At 40.5% G+C, this 21696-nt stretch overlaps 1 protein-coding gene and 1 pseudogene across 2 annotated transcripts in view; one reads left to right on the top strand and one right to left on the bottom strand.

The window, feature by feature from the left end:
* PLPP1 (phospholipid phosphatase 1) overlaps window positions 1–14246 on the bottom strand; it is a 93397-nt gene extending 79151 nt beyond the window's left edge. The window contains exon 1 of one of the 2 annotated variants that reach the window (XM_044224709.1): window positions 13887–14246. In XM_044224709.1, coding sequence (XP_044080644.1) covers window positions 13887–13944 — 58 coding nt within the window. In that variant the 5' untranslated portion in view covers window positions 13945–14246. The remainder of the gene's footprint in view (window positions 1–13886) is intronic. The other variant, XM_044224718.1, reaches the window with a different exon arrangement.
* A 4909-nt stretch (window positions 14247–19155) lies between these two features.
* Window positions 19156–19361, top strand: LOC122889877 (annotated as a pseudogene).
* Window positions 19362–21696: the final 2335 nt, after the last annotated feature.

The following is a 21696-nucleotide window of genomic DNA, read 5'->3' as shown; positions in this document are numbered from 1 at the left end:
TTGTTATATCTGACAGTTCAAAATGTCAAACTTGTCAACTTTTACTACAACTTTGACTTACAAAATACTCAACAAAGTTTTGGTTTTTTTTTTTTTTTTTTAAAGTAAGCTCCATGCCCAGTGTGGAGCCCAAAGAGGGGGCTGGCTTCAACTCACAGCCCTGAGATCAAGACCTAAATGAGATCAAGTCAGACGCTTACTGACTGAGCCATGCAGGCGACTCCCACCCCAATAGCTCATTCTTAATCACGAAAATTCCAAAGACAGGATATATGGGTAACTAACACAGCATTTCTTCAGTAATCTTTTTCCCCTAGTAAATCTTAGACAAAGTTTGAATTAATTGACCAACCTAAAGGATAAATTCCTTACTTTTTAAGTCACTATAAATGTGACCCTTAAATTTTTCCAAATGAAAAATCAGAATCTCCACCACAATCCCTTTACTGGGCAGCAAGCAATCTCAGGCCTTTAGGAAGCACAGTCTCATGATTAATTCTCTCATCCTTTCTATCAAAGAAGCTTCATCCTCTTCTGAACTCCTCTTAGAAGGCAAAAACAGATCATCCAGCAATATTCACTTCCTTCATTTTCCTTGTTTCCTTTTTCCCCACTCTCCTTTTTGACTCCCTTTTTATTAGAAGTAATTTATTTCCGATGAGCACCGGGTGTTACATGCAACTGATGAATCACTGAACACTACATCTGAAACTAATGATGTACTACTGTATGTTCGCTAACTGAAATTAAATCTAAAAAAAAATTTTTAAATAAAGTCAAAAAAAGCGGGGCGCCTGGGTGGCTCAGTGGTTTAAGCCTCTGCCTTCAGCTCAGGTCATGATCTCAGGGTCCTGGGATCGAGCCCCACATCGGGCTCTCTGCTTAGCAGGGAGCCTGCTTCCCCCTCTCTCTCTGCCTGCCTCTCTGCCTACTTGTGATCTCTCTCTATCAAATAAATAAATAAAAATCTTAAAAAAAAAAAAAAAAAAAAAGAAAAGTCAAAAAAAGCCCACATCAGTGCCTTTAGGCTCTAGAGGCTCACTTGAGTTTCAAATTTCAGTAATGAGTATTGAATAGCTCAGTGCCTTTAAATGTATGTTTTTAAGTTATTAGCAAGCAAAAAATATGCTCTCAAATGGGACTCAATTTTGTCAAGATTTTCTTACAACTTTGGCCATGTAATTTTAATTCTGCTATATTTTTAATGGGTGTTGAGTTTCCATGTCTAGAGAGTAGATGAAATCCTTAACTGTTCAATAGTATCTATACCCCAATATGGCCTACATAAATCAGTTGGACAGCTACAGCTACACAGTAACATTGAGGTCTCACCATTTTAATCACTAATTGGCTAATGAACTAGTCTGTACTGAGGAAAACAGAAACACAATCTCAGATAATGCAATCACTCTACTTTAAAGAATATCTCTCACCTGTTTATTATCCAGCAGGTCAATGGAACAGAACATAGCACAAGCAAATTACAAGGTTAGAAGAGATTCCCTTGGTGCATCAGATCTTCACCAAAAGAATCTGACTTCACAGAAGACAAATTGCTGTTGATACAATAATCTCCTGATATTTAGCAGACTTGGTTAAAACTGTGGTTTCTTTCCCTTTTTAATTAAATGGTAGGCAAACATTAATCTTTTTTTAAAGAATTTATTTATTTATTTGACAGAGAGAGATCACAAGTAGGCAGAGAGACAGGCAGAGAGAGAGGAGGAAGCAGGCTCCCTGCTGAGCAGAAAGCCCAATGTGGGACTTGATCCCAGGACCCTGAGATCATGACCTGAGCCAAAGGCAGAGGCTTAACCCACTGAGACACCCAGGTGCCCCCAAACATTAATCTTTAAAAAAAAAAAAAATAAAAATCTCCCTTCACTGAAATTTCAGTCAGTCTGACCAAATTATATTTTACATTGGCTTTTCAAGATAGCACATGTCCCCATTTCTTACAGTATGACTGATACAGGAATAATAAACTAGTTGCAAGATTTCATGAGCCACTTAGTCACTGATAAAACTGTGTACCTAAGTATGGCAAAAGAGAAAATTCAAGCAGGGGGCCTGTATTACTTTGATTACTTTGTATCAAGGCCCATCACTACTTCCTAAACATTTTCCACCTTTTTCCTACTTTCTGTTGAGAACACTCACCTCATTCTTGACTAGATTAGACTTATAATTGATCACTTATAGGTCTGTTCCAGTTGCTCAAAACACTCCCTTGAATACTATGTGTTCTGTCTTCCTACTATAAGTCCCCTAGTGTCAACTGCTATAATATATTATGTAGCAACTGACTCTTCTTAATAAGCAAGGTTTGCTTACCACTACAATCCTGATATATATATAGGCAGCTATTATTCTCATTATAAAGTACACATGAATAAATGAAGCAGCCCATGAGAGCCTGCCCATGTGATCACTGAGAGTAGCAGAAGCAAGACCAGAATTTGATTTCCAAGCCAACGGCTTTAATTATTAGATCATACTCTGAACTATTTAAATAGTTACATAAAGAAATTGCACTACTGGAAAACATCCATGACATCATATCCTAAGCAAAGGGGAAAGTTCACATAAAAACATCTCCATAGGGCGCCTGGGTGGCTCAGTGGGTTAAGCCGCTGCCTTCGGCTCAGGTCATGACCTCGGGGTCCTGGGATCGAGTCCCACATCGGGCTCTCTGCTCGGCGGGGAGCCTGCTTCCTCCTCTCTCTCTCTGCCTGCCTCTCTGCCTACTTGTGATCTGTCTCTGTCAAATAAATAAATAAAATCTAAAAAAAAAAAAAAAAATCTCCATAAAGGTAATTTACTTGTTACTACATTTGGTTCATAATTAGGCTATCTTCAATGGCAGCACTTAGAATCTCACTCATATAGTGGTACATAAAGTTAGTATCAATGTAGATATCCAACACTAGCTATAAAGTTGAATATTACCCATAACCTGCCTAACAAGTTTTGATAACATCAAAGTTTAACAAAACCTTTTTACCAACTCGAGCAGTGGGTCAGAAACAATACATATTTGGAAAAGTGCCCTTTTAAAATTCCTTTCTTTTATCCATGCCATTTGAAAAAAATAAAAATAAATGTCACTTGCTTCTGTTACACTGCATAACTATGTTAGGTACATTTTCCAATCAAATTGGGATATCGCTTAAAAAATTGTGTTTTTTAATAATAGGTTTATATTATAAAAGTATGATTTTTAATTACATTTAGTCATACACTTAGTAAACTGCCTTTATGCAGGTTAACAGCTAAAATTGGGCTATCCCAGAACACTGCAGATGGGTGTGACCACTACATACATCTGTTTCTAAAACTCTATGGGAAGAAAGGATAAATTCTTACTGATAAAAAGAAGTTGCGGGGCGCCTGGGTGGCTCAGTGGGTTGGGCCGCTGCCTTCGGCTCAGGTCATGATCTCAGGGTCCTGGGATCGAGTCCCGCATCGGGCTCTCTGCTCGGCAGGGAGCCTGCTTCCTCCTCCTCTCTCTCTCTGCCTGCCTCTCTGCCTACTTGTGATCTCTGTCTGTCAAATAAATAAAATTAAAAAAAAAAAAAAAAAGAAGTTGCAATGAGAACAGCTTATGTTTAGCTCCTTCAGCCTGAACTACAAGTTAGCTCTTAACCAGTTTATATTTAAGACATAAAAAACCTTCATGTTTTAGGAACTGAGAACTAAGAGAAGTTACCACTATCCAAACTATGCCATTACTAGCTCACACACCTATTTCTATTTTACTAATCTCTCTCCAAGCACAAACATTCATTTGGGTACCTATAAGAATACCGTTCACCTAAAAGTAAAATTAGAAGATCTTACTGAGGTATCTGATAGCAGAAAGAAATAAGTTAGAAATAATTGAAACATTTCCCAAAATGATCTGGGCACTAAAAAATGAAATATGAACCAGATTCCCATTCTCAATGCTCTTTAGGCTGAAACTAGAACTACACTAAATAAGGTTCCAAAAGAAAAGTCAATACCATGTCACATCAAATTTGAGTAACAGACCGGGTCAGTGACACCAAATTGGTTTATTAATTTAATAATGATAACAACAGCACAGGCCAGAACTATGCTAAACACTTCACTAGGCATTGTCTCATACATTATCTCATCTAATTTCACAGCAATAGGAGGAATGCACTATTAGCATCTTTTTCCTCATTAGATGACAAAACTCATCCAAGAGTTGAAGCGACCTGCCCAATATCATAGAGTTAGTAACAGAGCTAAAATTCAAACCCCAGAAGAGTGGCTGACTCAAATACATTGCCTATACATTCATGTGGCAAATACTGGAATACCTACCATGTGCCACACACTGTTTAAGCACCCACCTCCTGTGTCTTCACCCAGTTAATACAGATGGGGCCTCAACTGTCTACAGAAATTACTTACATTACTTAGCACTAGCCAAAAGTAATGTCCCCGAAGGTATACATTATCTCTGCCAGAGGGTAAAAGCAAACATCTCAGGAGAAATCTTTTTGAAATATAGATAAACTTCATTAAAATACCTATCGATCTCTATTTTCAAGGCTCTGTATACCTCTCCAGTGAGACCTTGTCTTAGTAAACTTAGTAAACTTCAAAGCAAAAACCTATCCAGCACTCAACTTACCAGACAGTATTGCCACTATTTCTTATGAGTCTGTCTCCCACAGTAAGTAAGAGCTATTTGAGATCCATGGCTTTCATTTTATTTTTCTACCTATTTCTTATGCCAGTGCTATGACATAAAATGAAGCTAAAACCTCAGAATTTTGTAAAGACTGCATAAGTTTATGTAAGACATTTACCAAAGGCTCATTTAGGCATTCAGTGAATAATGGTTTTCTTCACTTTTCATCACTTACCCCAGAGCACCTAAGCAGCCAGCCCATCTCTCTTAGTGCTGATGTAAATGTACCAAAAGGCAAGGCAGAACCTGGCTTAACAAGCTGCCAATTAACTCAAGAGCTCATCCAGTACATATTTCCTATATGTCATTTTCCTAGGCACCCCACCCTGAAAAAGGAAACATTTCCAAGCAATGACCACTGAGAACTAAATCATGAGATTCTAACTATATCTGCTGGAATGAACTAGAAAGGTGACTCTGAACTCTCTAACACATGACTCACATGAAGTACAGTGAAGGACAAAGGTCTTCCTTTCCTGTATAGAAATGCCCATGACAAAGCTATCTGAAAGAAAAATCTGTGGGTATGTTACCAAACAGGGCAAATTAGTTACATCTTCCAGTGTGAGATACTCTCCTGGCAAACTCTTAGTAGTAATCAGGAGTCTGAGTTATGAAAAATTAAATTGCCCCTTTGGACAGCAGGCACATGTTCAAAATATCATAAGTCAAAATAGACTCTGAAGTCACATCATACTGAATTCAGATGGCCATAAAACAATTAGGCTACCTAAAAATAATGATTGTTTCTAGAATCAAGTAATCCCCTAATCTCTCCTTCCTCAACTTCTCTACTTATTAGCACTTTTCCTAAATCTGGACCAGTGAATCCACATTCAAAACGTATAATCCTTAAAAATACGTTTCCCAAGTCCTGACTGTACCACCTCTTAGCTGGGTTCCCTTGGGAGAGTTTCCCAATTATTCTATACCTCAGTTCTATCAACTACAGAATGGGGATGACCAAGCTACTGTCTCTAATCAAGTTGTTAAGAGACTTTACAGGCCACAGAGGGCCTAGTAAGCACTAAATAACTGTCAGTTATTATTATCCACTTTGACAGTTAGAAATAAGTTACAAAATTCACTATTATGAATACCATGGATGTATACTATATACCAGTCACACTGTTACAAATGTTACAATCCCTGTGGCAAAATGCTCTTTGCTGTTTGGCCCTCAACACCTGCTCGTCCCTAAACCTAAAATCAACTTCTTTCAGTTCCTCCATGGCCAGTTCAGATATCCCCTCCTCAGAGAAGACTTCCTTTAGATTGCCACCCTCCACCATCTCACTCTCTTCTAACCTTGTTTTAATTCTTTTGTGGCATTTACAAACATCTATAATTTTCTTAAAGATTAAAGACATTACCTTCTTCACAACGGCATTTACAGCTCCTAACATTGTACTAAACACATAATGGGTGCTCACTTAATAAAGATAATGTGAAGTCTAATATTTTTAAATACCTAGCATTATTCTCTCTCTCTCTTTCTCTCTCCCTATCTCTCTCTCTCTCTCTCACACACACACACACACACACACACACATCAAAAAAACAATTTCAGATTAAAATACATTGAAATAACTATCTGGTTGAAAAAAGCAAGAGTGAGAGGGAAAAGAGGATATGGACAAGTGAGTAAGAGGGAGTGGAGGGTATGGAGAAGTATTACACAACATTTTTTTCTTTGCTGTCCACTTAATTGCTGAGAATTCAAATAACAAAATTTACACAAACGAGGATGTACAATTAAGGTCAATTTTTTTTTTAAATGAAGTTTACTTTTATATGAGGAGTGACCATTCCCATGGCTTGGGCAATAAAAACAGTGAAGGTGACACAGAATACAGCTAACTCCATTTTCTTGATTAAGCTGAAATTCAGGATTTATGAATATATAAAGTTTTTCTATTTGTTTAATTATTCTCTAACACAACCTACACAGATCAGTTTCCACCATTGTTGGGATTACCACTACTTGGAGATTGTATATGTGGTTTTTACACATGACTGATAACATTATTATTTCAAGTTGCTCTATAAGCTTCAAAGACATTCCATGAGTATTCATGGGAAATGTTTCAAAGTTTGTGACTGCTTTTTGTCCCTAACACAAAACTAGTTGATGTTATTTCTATTAAAATTATGTTATAGTTGGTAGGATTAGAGAGGATTAATCTTATTTGACAAACATATCCTGCACGAAGTGCAAGGCACTGCTCTAAGCTTTTTACAAATTGACTTGCTTTAGCCTCAGAACCATATAAAGTAGGTGCTATTATTAGGAAGAGGCACAAAGAAGAAAATTGCCCAAGGTCACGAAACTAGTAAAGAGAGGAAATGAAATGTGAACCTAAGCAATGTATATCAAGAGTCTCACAGGAACCTGGGTGGCTCAGTGGGTTAAAACCTCTGCCTTTGGCTCAAGTCATGATCTTGGAGTCCTGGGATGGAGCCCTGCATTGGGCTCTCTACTCAACAGGGAGCCTGCTTCCTCCTCTCTCTCCACCTGCCTCTGTGACTACTTGTGATCTCTGTCTGTCAAATAAATAAATAAAATCTTAAAAAAAAAAAAAAAAGAGTTTATCACTAGACTATGTTACCTCTCTATTATTTTAAAGAAAAAGAGAAACTTACAGTTTATAAAGAACAAGTCATTCCCAATGTAAGACTAGTTTCAGGAAGAAAAAAAAAAAAAAAAAGCAACAACTCTGTTTAAGCCATCTCAATTTTAAACCTAGACAGTAAAGGGGCACCTGGGTGGCTCAGTGGGTTAAAACCTCTGCCTTCAGCTCAGGTCGTGATTCCAGGGTCCTGGGATAGACCCCACATCGGGCTCTCTGCTCAGTGGGGAGGAGCCTGCTTCCCCCCATCCCTCTCTGCCTGCCTCTCTGCCTGCTTGTGATCTCTGTCAAATAAATAAACAAATCTTTAAAAAACAAAACAAACCTAGACAGTAAGAAGGTTGCAGAGAAGGAAAGCAGGAGGAAAAGAGAAGGAAAAAAAAATAGTAAAAATGAAAAATAAGGTAAATAAATAAGGATGGAAGAAGAAAGCTACTTATAACCACTGTCCATCCTATCTGAATGGGGAGTGCGTTCTTAAAAAGAGAATAAGAGAAATAAAACAGTGTCTATATAATCCCTAATTAGCTTACTAAACAGATTGTAATTTCTATCCCAAATGCTGAATTAAGTTACCTAAATTAGGAGGAAGTGGACAATTAACATTCCAAATTCCTTTCCATAAAATGGAAGCTACATTTTAATGAGCTTACTTAAAATCTGAGAAGTTAGTGACTTTCTTCCAACTTCTTTTAGTAGGGTAAACAATACCAATGTAAACTTCAATTTTTTATCCACAAGAATCAGAATAATTCCCCAAGCTGAGCAGATAGGAAACTTTGGTAGAGCTCCCAAAAAATGACTAAACAAGAAAAAGATTAATCAAGATCCACAGCATGCCCAGAAGTTTCCAAAAGGATGTAATTCAAAGTGAATATAAGGAAGAATTTACATTTCATAAACTCTATAGAGAAGAACATTCTCTGAACATTTCCACAAGCAAGGTAAGTTTAAGTTAAAGCTCAAGTGTACAAAGCCAACTGGAGCCAAATGGTAGCATTTTCTTCCAGGCCTCTGCTTTTATTCAAAACTGGCCACTTAAATGTAGAAAAGGCCTGCAACAGTACTCCAGTCTAACTCAAGAATATGCCAGCTTAACAAATCTTTGTTCATTTTTTTTCCCCAAAGATTTTATTTATTTATTTGACAAAGAGAGACACAGTGAGAGAAGGAACACAAGCAGAGGGAATAGGAGAGGGAGAAGCAGGCCTCCCGCCAAGCAGGGAGCCTGATGTGGGACTCAATCCCAAGACCATGGGACCATGGTCAGAGCCGAAGACAGACGCCTAATGACTAAGCCACCCAGGCACCCCCTTTGTTCAGTTTCTGAGATGATTTCCTTTTCACTGTGGCTTGGAGGAAAGAGAAAGTTTTTTTATAAAAAAGAGAAACAAACCCAGTAAACTTTCATCAGAAGGAAAAGAAGTTTGCTTAATAAATGTTAATGGAGATTAAAATGGCTAGCAACCAGGATAAGCATTATGTCCAATTTATGTATTGATCTACTTATTTTTATCTTCAGCATCCAACACAATGCCAAGCACCAGCAGATACTAAACAAATACATGCTCAATAATGAATGAAGGAACAAACAAACATCAGGAAAAAAGGGAAGGCACAAAATGCTGCAGACTATTTACCAAGTGATAATCTTTCACTGAATACTTACTGTTTTTTCCTTGAGAAACAGGCCCAAACTGAGAGACAAGAAAGAGACCACTCCTCAGGGGTAATACTTAAGGGGCAGAATGATGTCAGTGTCACGGCAACAACATATGGTATCAGTATTTGAGATAGATACTGAAGAAGAACAAGTAACAGGGATTCTACAAACACCTACTATTGGCTGCCAGCTCTTTGCTGCCAGATTTTATTCTTAATCTACTGATTCTGATTTAGCAGACTGGTTGTACCACATTTGGAGCTTGTTAAGGAAACTATGACCTTGGAGACCATGAGCTTCTGTTTGCACCTGCTATAAAGAGCAGCTGTAAAAGGTGTTAAGTGCAGAAAGGGAAGCTACGTCAAATCTGTTTTGGACATGTATGAATGTCATTAGTGGGGTCCCTACCAAAAATCAACCAACAAACCACAAACACAGTCAAAAGAAGGTATTCAACAGAATTTAATGAATCATCTTTATAAGTATAGGCAGGATTTAGGTAAAGTAGCAAGAGATGGTGGAATACTCCCAAGCTACCAACATCAGGAGGCCATTATCATCATTAGGCCTAAGGGGCAATTACAGGGTTACCAGAACCCAAAAAGATCTGTAACTGGAGCTGGCTGGCAGAGAGGGCCATTGAGAGAAGCTGAGACCTATTCACAAAACCACACAACAGCTCTAGCAACACAAATCCAGCAGGAGAGAACTGGCTATTCCATACCTCTACTGATATACCATCAGCCAAAACCAAACAGAAATCATAAAATAAGAGGTCAGTTGATAGAGCCCATATAATTTGCATGCTTCCCAGAGCACAGAGCAAGGTGAACAGAGGTGGAGGGGCAAAGAAGAATATGGAGCCCAAAAAGGTATTCTAAATGACTGCCACATAGCAAAACACAAGCATATAAAAAGCTTTTTCCAGTTACACCTAAATCTTCAAGACACCATGGGACGCCAGTTACACCTAAATCTTCAAGACACCATTCAAGACAAAAAAGTCATCAACATAGGGTACTTACTTGGGTCACTACTGCCTTGCATCAAGTTGGGGGAGAAAAAAAAAAGAGGATTCCAGGAAACTTTTGTCATTTCTGCATCACTAAGGATAAACGAACCATTAGTTTATAATGGATCAGGTCTAAGATAACTCCCTTCTCTGAACTCAAAGGGTACTTATTTCATACCTCCATTATTATGCTTACCATGATATACCGTAACCTGTTTGTTTGTTCTTCATTAGACCCTGATCTCCCTTAGAGCAAGAACTGTCTTACTCATCTTTATATCCCTAGCACCTACCATGGACCTGGCAGAATCAGCCTTCAACCAGTGTGCACTGAATCGGTGGACTCAGTGTCCACTGACTGGCAGCCTTATGCCATGGTGGATAAAATCTGGAATGACTCTCAGTAATTAAACACTAGTAAGTTTTATTCAGGACACCATTTAACACCAGGCAAAAACACTGTTCTTTCACACCAGCCCACTATCATTCCCTATATAGCAGCTTTTCTTGTATGCTCAGATGCTTATAGCCAGCCTTATCTACAATGATAGAACTCATCATCAAAAAAGCCAGAGAAAGATGGCAAAACTATGTTCCATTTCAAATACATACCATCTCTCAAAATCCTGACTCCTTTTCTAAGAACTTACCACATCCACTGAAGGAACTAATCACCTGGGTATATCAGATGGAGAATTCATGTTTTATAATAATAAAGATGATGGAGGGGCACAAATGTACATACACACACACCAAAAAAACACATGTTTAATGATCACTTCAACAGACATCACACTCCATAAAATTATAAAGTAGTCACATAGCAAAATCATGTATCATCATCATATTAAAATGGATACACTGTATGATGTTGGAGTGGTCATTAACAGAACCTGGAACATATTCACATTGTAATTATGAATCACTTTCACATAACCCTGTACTTAAGAAGTGTTTAATCATCTTTTTGTTGGTATAGTTAACTCTTACCTGTATATTCTCCACAGAAAATGAATAAAGTTAATGCCAAGTTGATAACCCCTAATTTTAGGGTGTCAATCTCCTGCTGTCAGTAAAGTGAATAAAAACCAAATTTAAAATAACCCTTACACTCCAATAAAAAGGTGAATTTGCTATCAAAATGTATTGCCTTCCAGGGGACCTGGGTAGCTCAGTCAGTTAAGCGTCTGCCTTTGGCTCAGGTCATGACCCCAGAGTCCCAGGATCAGACTCCCTGCTCAGTGGGGAGACGGCTTCTCCTTCTCCCTGTTGCTCCCCCTGCTTGTGCTCTCTCTTGAGCGCACACTCTCTTTCTCTAATAAATAAATGAAAATCTTTTTTAAAAATGTACTACCTTCCAAAACTCAGCATGAAAAAGTTCTTTATCTCCTCCCCCACCGCTCTCTTTCATTGCTGTTTGTAATGGAGGACTGATACTGTTAAATCTACTGTCATCTTCTATATGAAAATAAAAAGAAGTGAGTACTTCATTTTCTCTTTAGGAAAAGGGAATTCTGGGCCCATGATGAAAATCTTCTGATTTACTTTAAAAGAATCTTGAGTAATACAGTAACAGATAAAACATGTTTCAAACAAATGAGGTATCTTCTTCTAAAACATACTTAATCCATAAGTCCCCAAAGCAAGTCCTTCCAAAACCATCAAAGACATTTAAAATAAAAAACGCAATTTTATCTTTTTGGGAACCATCATAAATCCTGCAACTGTCAGGTCAATGTAGCAATAAAATTATTCTTACCTCTGTAGTATAATTATGTACTATTTGCATCATGTTGAAAACACAGACAAGAAGAACTTATAATTTATAAGACTGTTTTTAATATTTTTCCATTATAAGCAAATTTTAAAACATACAAACAATACACAGGTCTACCTTATGACTTTGTGATTATTAATATTAGCTTTAGCTATCTTAAAGCGGTATTATGTCTCATTTGTCCTAATGCAGTGCTTGGCCCATAGAAAAAAACCTGACATTTGTTTTATAAATGAATAACTCTCACAAGGTAGGAGAAGAGGAAGTTGATACATAATTCTGAGAGTACACAATATGCAGCAATGACAGGGTACTAGCCAATATATTAGAATTATCAAAATTACTTCTGACCATTTTCCTCTCCCTTCTCGAAAATATAAATGAAGCTTAACGAAGCCCTCCTGACAGTGAGTATGGGTTAAAGTACATTTTAAAATTTTACATCTTACCCGAGGGGAGGTGGGTGAGGAAATAGGTGAAGCAGGTGAAGGGGATTAAGAGTACACTTATTTTGATGAGCATGGAGTCATATGCAAAATTGTTGAGTCACTATACTGCACACCTGAAACTAACGTAACACTGTTTTTTAAAAAAGTACATTGGAATTAAAAGACAAATCTAAACGAAAATGAAATTTATCATCTTTACCAAAGATAAACCTTTCATTGTCAATAAATCAATTTCAATACATTTAATATAGTTATTAATATGTCTTGACAACTGAAAGAGTTCCTCGTGTTTCTATAGTGTTCCTGAACGTTGTTTTGCTTTCCTAAACTTAACTCCAAAAATTCACTGTGGAGCTTTACAGGAAGTGTCTTAGTCAACAATAAAGATATTTCATAGATAATAAAAAGGGATTTTACCTCAAAGAGAAGAATTTCTAAGAATTGAGCAAGATTGCAAGCGCCTAAGTGGACAGGTTTGAGGCAGGAAAGTGGAATTCGGGATTCAAACCCGGGGAATTTCTTATCCGTGAAAAGCTATTATGCACACCTGCACCTAGGATTCTCAAGTCACAGATTCCCCCCAGCCAGGGAACTTGCCAGAACCATTACTTCCATACTTGATTAGGGCCACCCAAACCTCAATCAGATCTTGTTTCTTTTCTTTTCTTTTCTTTTCTTTCTTTTCTTTCTTTCTTTTTTTCTTTTTCTTTCTTTCTTTAAGAACATCTAAATAGTTCGCAACATACTGCTTTTACAAAATACATATTAAAAAGATGAAAGTTTCCTTCCAAAGCCTGTCCCTCATCCAGATGACTTCAATTCTTTCTTGTCAAAAGAAAGAAGCACCTGGCAACCAGCAGCCCCAGAAATGAACTCTTCCATGAGATTTGACAACGCCAAATCTGCTGCAGCCAAAGAACCTCTAGTGCTCCTTGTGGGCTGTCACTGGAGATGGAAAGCTACACCATGGCAAGGTCTGTACAGAGAAGGAAAAAGGTCTGGAGCACGCGCGCGCGCGCACACACACACCCAAACACACACACCCAAAAAGGCAAGTTTCTTCGGACCTATAGGCAGAAACCTGGCATCCTCACGCCCACTGGCAACGTGACAATTTACAACCGGGCAACACCTTCTAATTAGGAACGTTCTAGCCTTTTAAAGATGAAAAATTAAACTGCTTCCCACAAGTAAGATAAACCAGGCACTGGCGCCTGTTACTGAGAATCCCCAGTGAATCAAACCTCCGTGTCGCTCCTGAACCTGACAAGCCAGTGACCGGTTTTCCCTACGGCGTGGAGGGGAGGAGCCCACCCCGCTCTTGTTGGGAGTGGAACTGGAAACAGAGGACAGGAGCAAGCGACTGAGCGCAGAGGCGTGAACAGCGTCCAAGCAGAGCTGAGCTCAGCACACCCGCAGGAGACAGACAGACAGACAGAGGAGGTCACACGGGGGCCGGGTGCAGGCTGCAAAGCGGGATCCCGGGGCTGCGGAAGCGGCCCCCGGAGTCTCTCCCAGCAAAGGCGCGCGCGTCAGGCGCACACACGCCGCCCCCACGCCCGTCCGCAGCTCTCCGCGAGTCCCCTCCCAGAAGACACACGCCCGTACCCACCGGGGCACACGCCCCTCGGGCCGGCGGCGCGTACGTACCCAGCAACACGCAGAGCACATCAAGGGCCACGTACGGCAGCCGCGTCTTGTCAAACATGGTCCCGGCGGCCCGACGCGGGCGGTAGAGGAGGCACACGATTCACGACACTGGGCCACGGGGTGGCGACGGCCCCTCGCTGTGCCTCCTCTCGGCGGGAGAAGCGCCTCTGAGGGCAGACGAGGTCCGGCCGGCTCGCTGGCGGCCAACAATGGCGCCCAGGACCCCTGCCCTCGCAGCTCCCACACCCCGAGACGTTCGCGTGCCAGCCGCAGTTGCTCCGTGGTCTCGGGCCCTCCTCGGTAGGCCCTGGCCTGCCGGGGCGGTTAGCTGTCCCGATCCCGGAGCCCGCTCCAACGGGCGGGGCGTCGGAACTCGTGCTTTAAGGATGGGACCGGTAGGGAGGAGAAACGTGGGCTCGGCCCCTCCCGCGGGGCAGCGCGGGACTGGCTAGTCTGCGGCCTCGCTGGCTGAGGGGAGCATAGCGAACTCTAAACGGCCAGTAAAGGGGCGGTGGGGCGGGGCCGAGAACCCCAAGCCCGAGAGCTTTGACCAATCAGCGCCGCCAGCCCCGCCCCGCCCCGACCTGCGGACCCCGCCCCTAAATTGGGATGCACTGCGGTCTCGCTGACGTTGGGGGCGCACCGGGTGTGAGGCGAGGGGCGTCGCTCTGACCGGCGTTCCTCCGGTGGTCGCAGGAGGATGTCTCGGGAATCCTGGCCGGGGATTATTGCTGCCGGGAAGGAGACCTAGGCTCCGGGCCCACGATCCGGCCCCCTTCCAGCCATCCTTATCCGTACGGATTGGGTAATAAAGAGGTCTGAGGCAGGCAGTGACAGAGAGTTGTCCGAGCGTTATTTAGGCTCCTGTGAGCCTTTTGCTTGCTTAGGCTTCGACGTAGGCCCTCAAGTGTGGTCTGGCTGAACCCAGTATTAGTACGGATCCTGCTAAGTCATCGCGCTCCTTGATGTCTGATGCCTTTGATACGTGATCAAATAACTGATCCTCCACCTTTGGCCTGCCTTTCTGTTTCTTCGTAGTAATTTTCCATCCACTGAACCCCTCACTCTGCTTGTTTGTTGGCTATAAATTCCCAGCTGTCTTTACTGTATTCAAAGTGAAGCAAAATTTCTTTCTCCTATTGTAGTAATTTTGACCCCTCCAATGGCAATAGTTTTCCTCACCATTGTAACCAGTGTAAATCATTTTTCTTTAACCTGGATGGCTCAGATGGTTAAGCGTCCACCTTCAGCTCAGGTTCTGGAATGGAGTCCCGAGTCGAGTTCCTTGCTCAGCAGGGACTCTGCTTCTCCCTCTCTCCCTGCCTTTCCCCCTGCTTGTGCTTGCCCTCTCTCTCTCAAATGAATAAATAAAATCTTAAAAAAAAAAAAAGAATGTAAATTTTGTATTTCACCTTTTGTCGGAATATCTTTTTAAGAGTTTTAAACAATTTATAATAAAAAGATGTGTCATTGTTGATATGGCTTTCTTTACTTCCAGAGTAAAGTACAAAGTCCCCAGAGTGAAAGGCCACAGTAAATTGAAATTACTTGTGATAGCTAAGTATTTGGTATTCATTCAAAACATATTTATTGTTACTGTGTGCTAGGGACAGTGCTTTATTTAAACAGGTTTTGAAATAAACATTTATCTTTTTAAAAACGCCTTTTCAAAAGTAAACATTCAAAAAACCCTATTGATTAATTTTATTTTATTCACTCATTCGTTCCTTCAGCATTTGTTGAGTCCCTCGATATACATCAAACTCAGTGCACACTATAGAGACACTAAAATGAACAAGAAAAGATATCTGCCCTCTAGGAGCCAACCACCCTGTCAGGAAGACTGACGTGTAATTAAATGAAACATTGTGATGTTGGCTTACAGCAGGCACACAAAGCAGGAGTAAGTGTTTTGCCTGATAGCTCTGGAAACACTGCAGAGGGAGGTGTACTTTCCCATCCCCCTGCCAACACCAGAAGACATTTTCTTAGGTTAGAAGGAGGTAAAGAAAACAGTTAATATATTAACAGATTTTTTGCCTTTTGGAGAAGTTACAGTTAATAACTTTAAAAATAGATCAACAAAAGAAAGTCCATTAAGATGTATTAAGCCATATCCTGTTTTTTAAATCCCAGACTGTACTCCCAGACGGTTGTACCATTTTACCTCACCCACACTAGCAGTAATGACCATTCCACATTTTTATCAACATTTACTTATTTTTTAAAGATTTTATTTATTTGACACAGAGAGAGATCACAAGTAGAGAGGCAGGCAGAGAGAGAGGGGGCTCTCTGAGAGAGAGAGCAGGCTCTCTCTCTGCCTGCCTCCCTGCTGAGCAGACTCCCTGCTGAGGAGACAGGGGGATGCAAGGCTCATCCCAGGTCCCTGAGATCATGACCTGAGCCAAAGGCAGAGGCTTAACCCACTGAGCCAGGTGCCCCTCAACATTTATTTTTCAGATGTCTTCATTTTTGCTAATTTTGTGATTATACTATGTAGTCATAATGAGTGGTTATCACAATGTAGTCATAATTTGATTTCCGTGATCACTAATGTGACTAGGTATCTTTCTCTAAATTTACTTACCACAAATGTTTCTTTTGTCAATGGCCTGTCTTTCGCAAATTTTTCTGTTGGGTTGATTTATCTGAGCAGAGAGCCTGATGCAGGGCTCGATCCCAGGACCCTGAGCCGAAAAGCAGAGGCTTTAACCCACTGAGCCACCAGGCACCCCAGGGTAGAAGTTCTTTTTTTTTTTTTTTACGATTTCTATTTATTTATTTATTTATTTGACAGAGATCACAAGTAGGCAGAGAGAAAGGAGAAAGCAGGCTCCCTGCCAAGCTGAGAGCCCAATGTGGGGCTCAATGCCAGAACTCGATCCCAGGACCCCAGGATCATGACCTGAGCCCAAGGCAGAGGCTTTAACCCACTGAGCCACCCAGGTGCCCCAGGGTAGAAGTTCTTTATATAGTCTCAATAGTAATCACTTATGGCTTGTGATTTCACTTCCTTTATGAACAGCTAGGTTACAGAAATTTACTGGCAGTTTCTGTGAAAGTTCTTGCTCTCTTGACCAAAGGTAAAGACTGGCTTCCTTTCCCTTCTCTTTCCACTTTCTTTGAACATGAACATCATATTTAGAGCTATGGCAACCATCTTGTGATCATGAGGAAAAAGCCAAGAAGAGTAGTCCCCCTAGTCTTTAGAATATAATGTTGAACCACTAAAACAGTCAGCAACTAGCTACCTCCAGATTTTTTCATATGTGAGAGAAAAACAATTGCTTAAGCCTCAAATATTCACGACTGATACAAGGCTGAAGAGTATGTTGAGTACTGTTTCTGAGAACTCACATGTCATATTACTCTAAGAAAACCTTTTACTTGAGCTAGCTTAATTGAATCAAACCACAATGCCCTGAATAAAACAATTTGGGCAGACAGGAAAGAGTGCTGAGTGGACTATGAAGAACGGTTTGAGCAAAGAGGCAAAACCAGTAGCCTATTCTGAGGCCTCTGAGTAAGACAGGTGAAAAACCTCACAGTGTGGGTGAGTGGAAGATAAGATGAACAGTTTATACCTTAAGAGTGTGTCTGGAGGCAAAGAAGAATCACTGAAAACGCATAGTGACCTGCTGAAAAGAGTAATTTAAAACAGGTAATCTAGCTATTAGAGGAAGTCCTAATCTCTGTAGTGGGTTATAAACTGAAGAAGGGCAAACCTTATTTTGTAAACTGGATTATCTGGTTTCAAATCATTTTCTCTGTGTATTTCCATTTCGTTAGCCTTCATCCTTCCTAAAATCTTGTTTATGGCTCCCAGTCCTTTTACAGTTTTGCTAAGAGGTATGAGGGTTAAAGTCTTCTGCTAACTCTTGAGCCAGTGTACAAATGGGAAGAACCATAGAAGGAGGTGAACCTCTAGGATTAGCCTTGGGGACTTCATGGGTGGGCAAACAGGCTCCACCGAGGTAGTCCCCTCCCATCCATCCTCTCCTTCAGTGTCAAGCTTGCAGAGCTTGAATGTTATGCTGTTGTTGGTTTTCAGGAAGCCAAAATTTTCTTAATAGGCTTACTGTGATGATCAAACACGAAAAAGTGTGAGTGCAGTTGCCTAGCAAACGTCTAATCTAAGCAGACACTCAATATATTTTTTCAAAAACAAAGATTCTGTGACTCCACCTCCATTATTTCTGCTTTCCTAACACCCACTCAACCCCAAATCTACCCTGGTTCCCTAATCCACTGAAGAAATGGTGTTGGTTTGACGTGACTTGTTCTTAGTAAATCCACACCTGGTGCTGTTGATCACCACTTCCTTTCTCTACGATGCTCACAAATTATTGCCTTAATAATCTCTTTAAAAATGTGTCACCAAAATACAGAAGTTAATCACCTATAAGATATCTATAGCATTAGATACAATGCATATATTGTGCTTTAAAAAAAATCTTGAATAAGATGGCCATCCATTTCCTACTCTTCTTCAGAATCCACCTTCTTCAGCTGTTTCAGCCACATAATAAAACCCGTCCTTCTCTCACAACCCTTGCTTTGTGCTCTTCTTATATTATCCATGTCCCTCTCCTAAACCCCATCCCTGGATGGGTACAACTGCTGAACTCGTTGCCTTAAGCAATAGGCCTCCTTCAGCATTGTATTCCCAGCTCCAGAGTTGTACTCGGCAGTTAAAAAAATTTAAAAGGTTTTAATAAAAAATGAGAGAAAGGAAAATAAATCGTTGAGAAGAGAGTCAAGCTGTGCCTCCCACACTTTGCTGCTGTTATTTTAGCAAATGGAAGCTTGTCTGGGGTGAAGGTGGGAAGCAGGGTTAATTTGCCTGCTTACAGGTCTATGATACCACTTCATAAGTGCTTTTTTGTGTTCTCTAGTATGTGAAGTGGTTTAAAAAGTGGATCTATTCCCTTCTAAATCACAATGGTACAGAATAATTCTAACTGGAAGTCAAAGAATCAAAGGAAAGCAAAGGAAACTTTGAGGAGGTCCTTTCCTCCTTTTCTTTCTCATTAAGATCAGAGCCAGGAATGCATTTCTAGGCACTTCTTACCCTTCAGAGCTACCTTCCCTTTCAGAGTGTCTTCCCTAACAGATTTCATTTAGCTTATTCTTTTAAAATGCTACCTTTGGAGAGTCTATGGCAATGATACTAGAACTTTTTACTTTGAAATCATCTGGGGTGTTGGTTCAACAGGCTTCCCCTGTTGGCTTCCCAGGCAGGGTCTGGGGAAGGGTGACAGGCACCATGTCCTGCTGCGATGGTGACAAGAAGAAGCCTCTGAAACAGCCCAAGAAGCAGGCCAAGGAGATGGACGAGATAAAGCATTCAAGCAGAAACAGAAAGAGAAGCAGAAACAAGAAGAGCTAAAAACGAAAGCCACAGGGAAGGGGCCCCTGGCCACAGGTGGAATTAACAGATCTGGCAAAAGGGAAGCCAGTGCCAGTGCCTGAGGCAATGGTGATCCTCAGTTCCATTCCTATCTAAACATCTGGATCCCCACTCCCCCTCCCCACCCTGTCCTAGCGTTTGTTGCCACCTATAACTGGAATGAAGTGTTGTCTTAGATCCTGTTGTAGATTTAAGAACAAACTTTTGTAAAAAAAATAATAATAATAATTTTTTTTAAATGAAGCAATCATTAAAAAAAAAAAAAATGCCCAGCTCCATTCTATCTCCAGAAATTCTAAGATAAAGATTTAGCATGGAACCTAAGCATTATTTTCTTATCATGTTTAACAAAAGCCCCAGGAGATTCTGATGGACATCAGAATTTGAAAACCTCAGATCTAGTCTGTCCACATTTTCACTTTCCAGACAAGGTGGGGGTTTTTTGGACAAATTTTTTTTTTTAAGATTTTTATTTATTTGACAGAGAGAGACACAGCAAGAGGAGGAACACAAGCAGGGAGAGTGCAAGGGGGAGAAGCAGGCTTCCTGCTGAGCAATGCCCTTCCCTCCGGGCCTTGGGATCCCAGGACCCTGGGATAATGACCATAGGCGAAGGCAGAGGCTATTTTTAGAAAAGTTTTAATAAAATGAAATCACTTTCCTCAAAATAATTACAACACATTAAGACCATTGTAAGCACCACACAGTAAACACCTGGGCTCAGGAATCAGGTTCACCAAATACCTTTGAGCAAATTACCTAAAAGTTTCTGTGCACCAGTTTACTCACTTGTAAGATAAGAGTGATAATAAAAGTACCTACCTTATAGGTTTATTGTGAGGATTAAATGAGATAATATGTCTAGAACACTTAGCACAACAATGCCAAAGCACACAGAGGTAATAAATGTTGGACATTATTAAATGAAGATTCCCGTCACCTCTTCATCGGAACCAGGTTGATGGTATGTTCTACTAGCCTAAGAATAGTGTTTGGGGGCTCTCCAAACTCTTTGCAATTTTATGTTAAATTTTATGTTTATGTATTCTGCTGAGAAATAGATCTATAGGTAGCTCTTCCCAGATTCTCCAAGAGGGTCTGTAACTGTCCTGAGCTCTAGAACCTAGCTTCGTAAACAGTGCCCTTAAATGGCAGAAGCCTTCTCTCAGGCTTCTCAGAAAGGTGGATTCAGACCACACCCCAGAAATGCTAAATCAGAATCCGCTTTTCAGTAAGATCCCAAGTGATTCCCCTGCACATTAACATTTGACAGGCACTGCTCCAGAAATTTCCCAAATTTCCGTGATAATGAGAATAACCTGGTATCTTATTAAATATGCAGATTATCTGGGATCTTCTTTAGAAATTGTGACTCATTAAATCTGGGTTATTCTTTTGCGGGTGGGGTGAGTGTTATTCTTATACTTAGGGAGGAAACACTGGTCTCAAAGATGAAGTCATCTGTAAGTGAAGAATTTGTCAGAGAATCTGTTTTTTGTTGACCTAGCCTTCCTGCCATAGCTTCTTTGTCTTTGCAGGTAAGAGTGAAGGAGAGTGTATTTAGTACTGAGGCTGCTTAAAGCCCAGATGATTTCCAGTTCCTATGCATGTGAAGCCTTGTGATCAATCCCTTTGTTTTCTCTAGTAAGCTTGCTTCTCTATAGCTAGTCACAAAAAATGCCTAATGCAATATGTTGGTATTTTATAGAATGCAATATATAATACATATAAAGCAATATTGCTAACGTTACACTTGAGAATTTACATTCCAGCATAAGAGCTAAAAACATCATCCCGTTGAAGTCACCCTGGGTAATCCTTCCCAATCCCATACCCTCAGCCTGCTCATATTCCACTCCCTCCAACACAGAGTTCGTGACCACCTTCTACATTTTGCCTTTATCATTCTCTTCACTTAAAAGAAAATCATGGTGGGGTGCCTGAGTGGCTTAGTCCATTGAGAATCCTATTCTTGATTTCAGCTCAGGTTATGGTCTCAGGGTGGTGAGATAGAGCCCTGCCTCAGGCTCTGCACTCAATAGGGAGTCTGCCTGGGATTCTCTCCCTTTCCCTCTGCCCCGCCCACCCCCCCATCCCCCAAGGTGCTTAATCTCTCTCTCAAATAAATCAATCAATCTTCAAAAGAAAATGATGGCTTTGCCACATATTTGTCCCTAGTCAGTGTTTAAAATGTTTTGAATTTTATAAGAACAGTCTACTATGTACACTAGTAAGGATTTGCTTTTCCACTCATCATTATTACTAGTGTTTATTCATGTTATTTCCTGATCCTACAGATCAGTTATTCTCACTGATGGATAAATTTCCATTTGTGTAAATATGCCCTTCTACTTACTCATTCACCTGCCAATTGACATCTGGGTGATTTACTTCAGA

The sequence above is a fragment of the Neovison vison genome, chromosome 1 (assembly GCF_020171115.1).
Source record: "Neovison vison isolate M4711 chromosome 1, ASM_NN_V1, whole genome shotgun sequence".
NCBI lineage: Eukaryota > Metazoa > Chordata > Mammalia > Carnivora > Mustelidae > Neogale > Neogale vison.
Note: the sequence above shows the minus strand (reverse complement) of the source record. Positions and strands in the feature narration are given on the sequence as shown.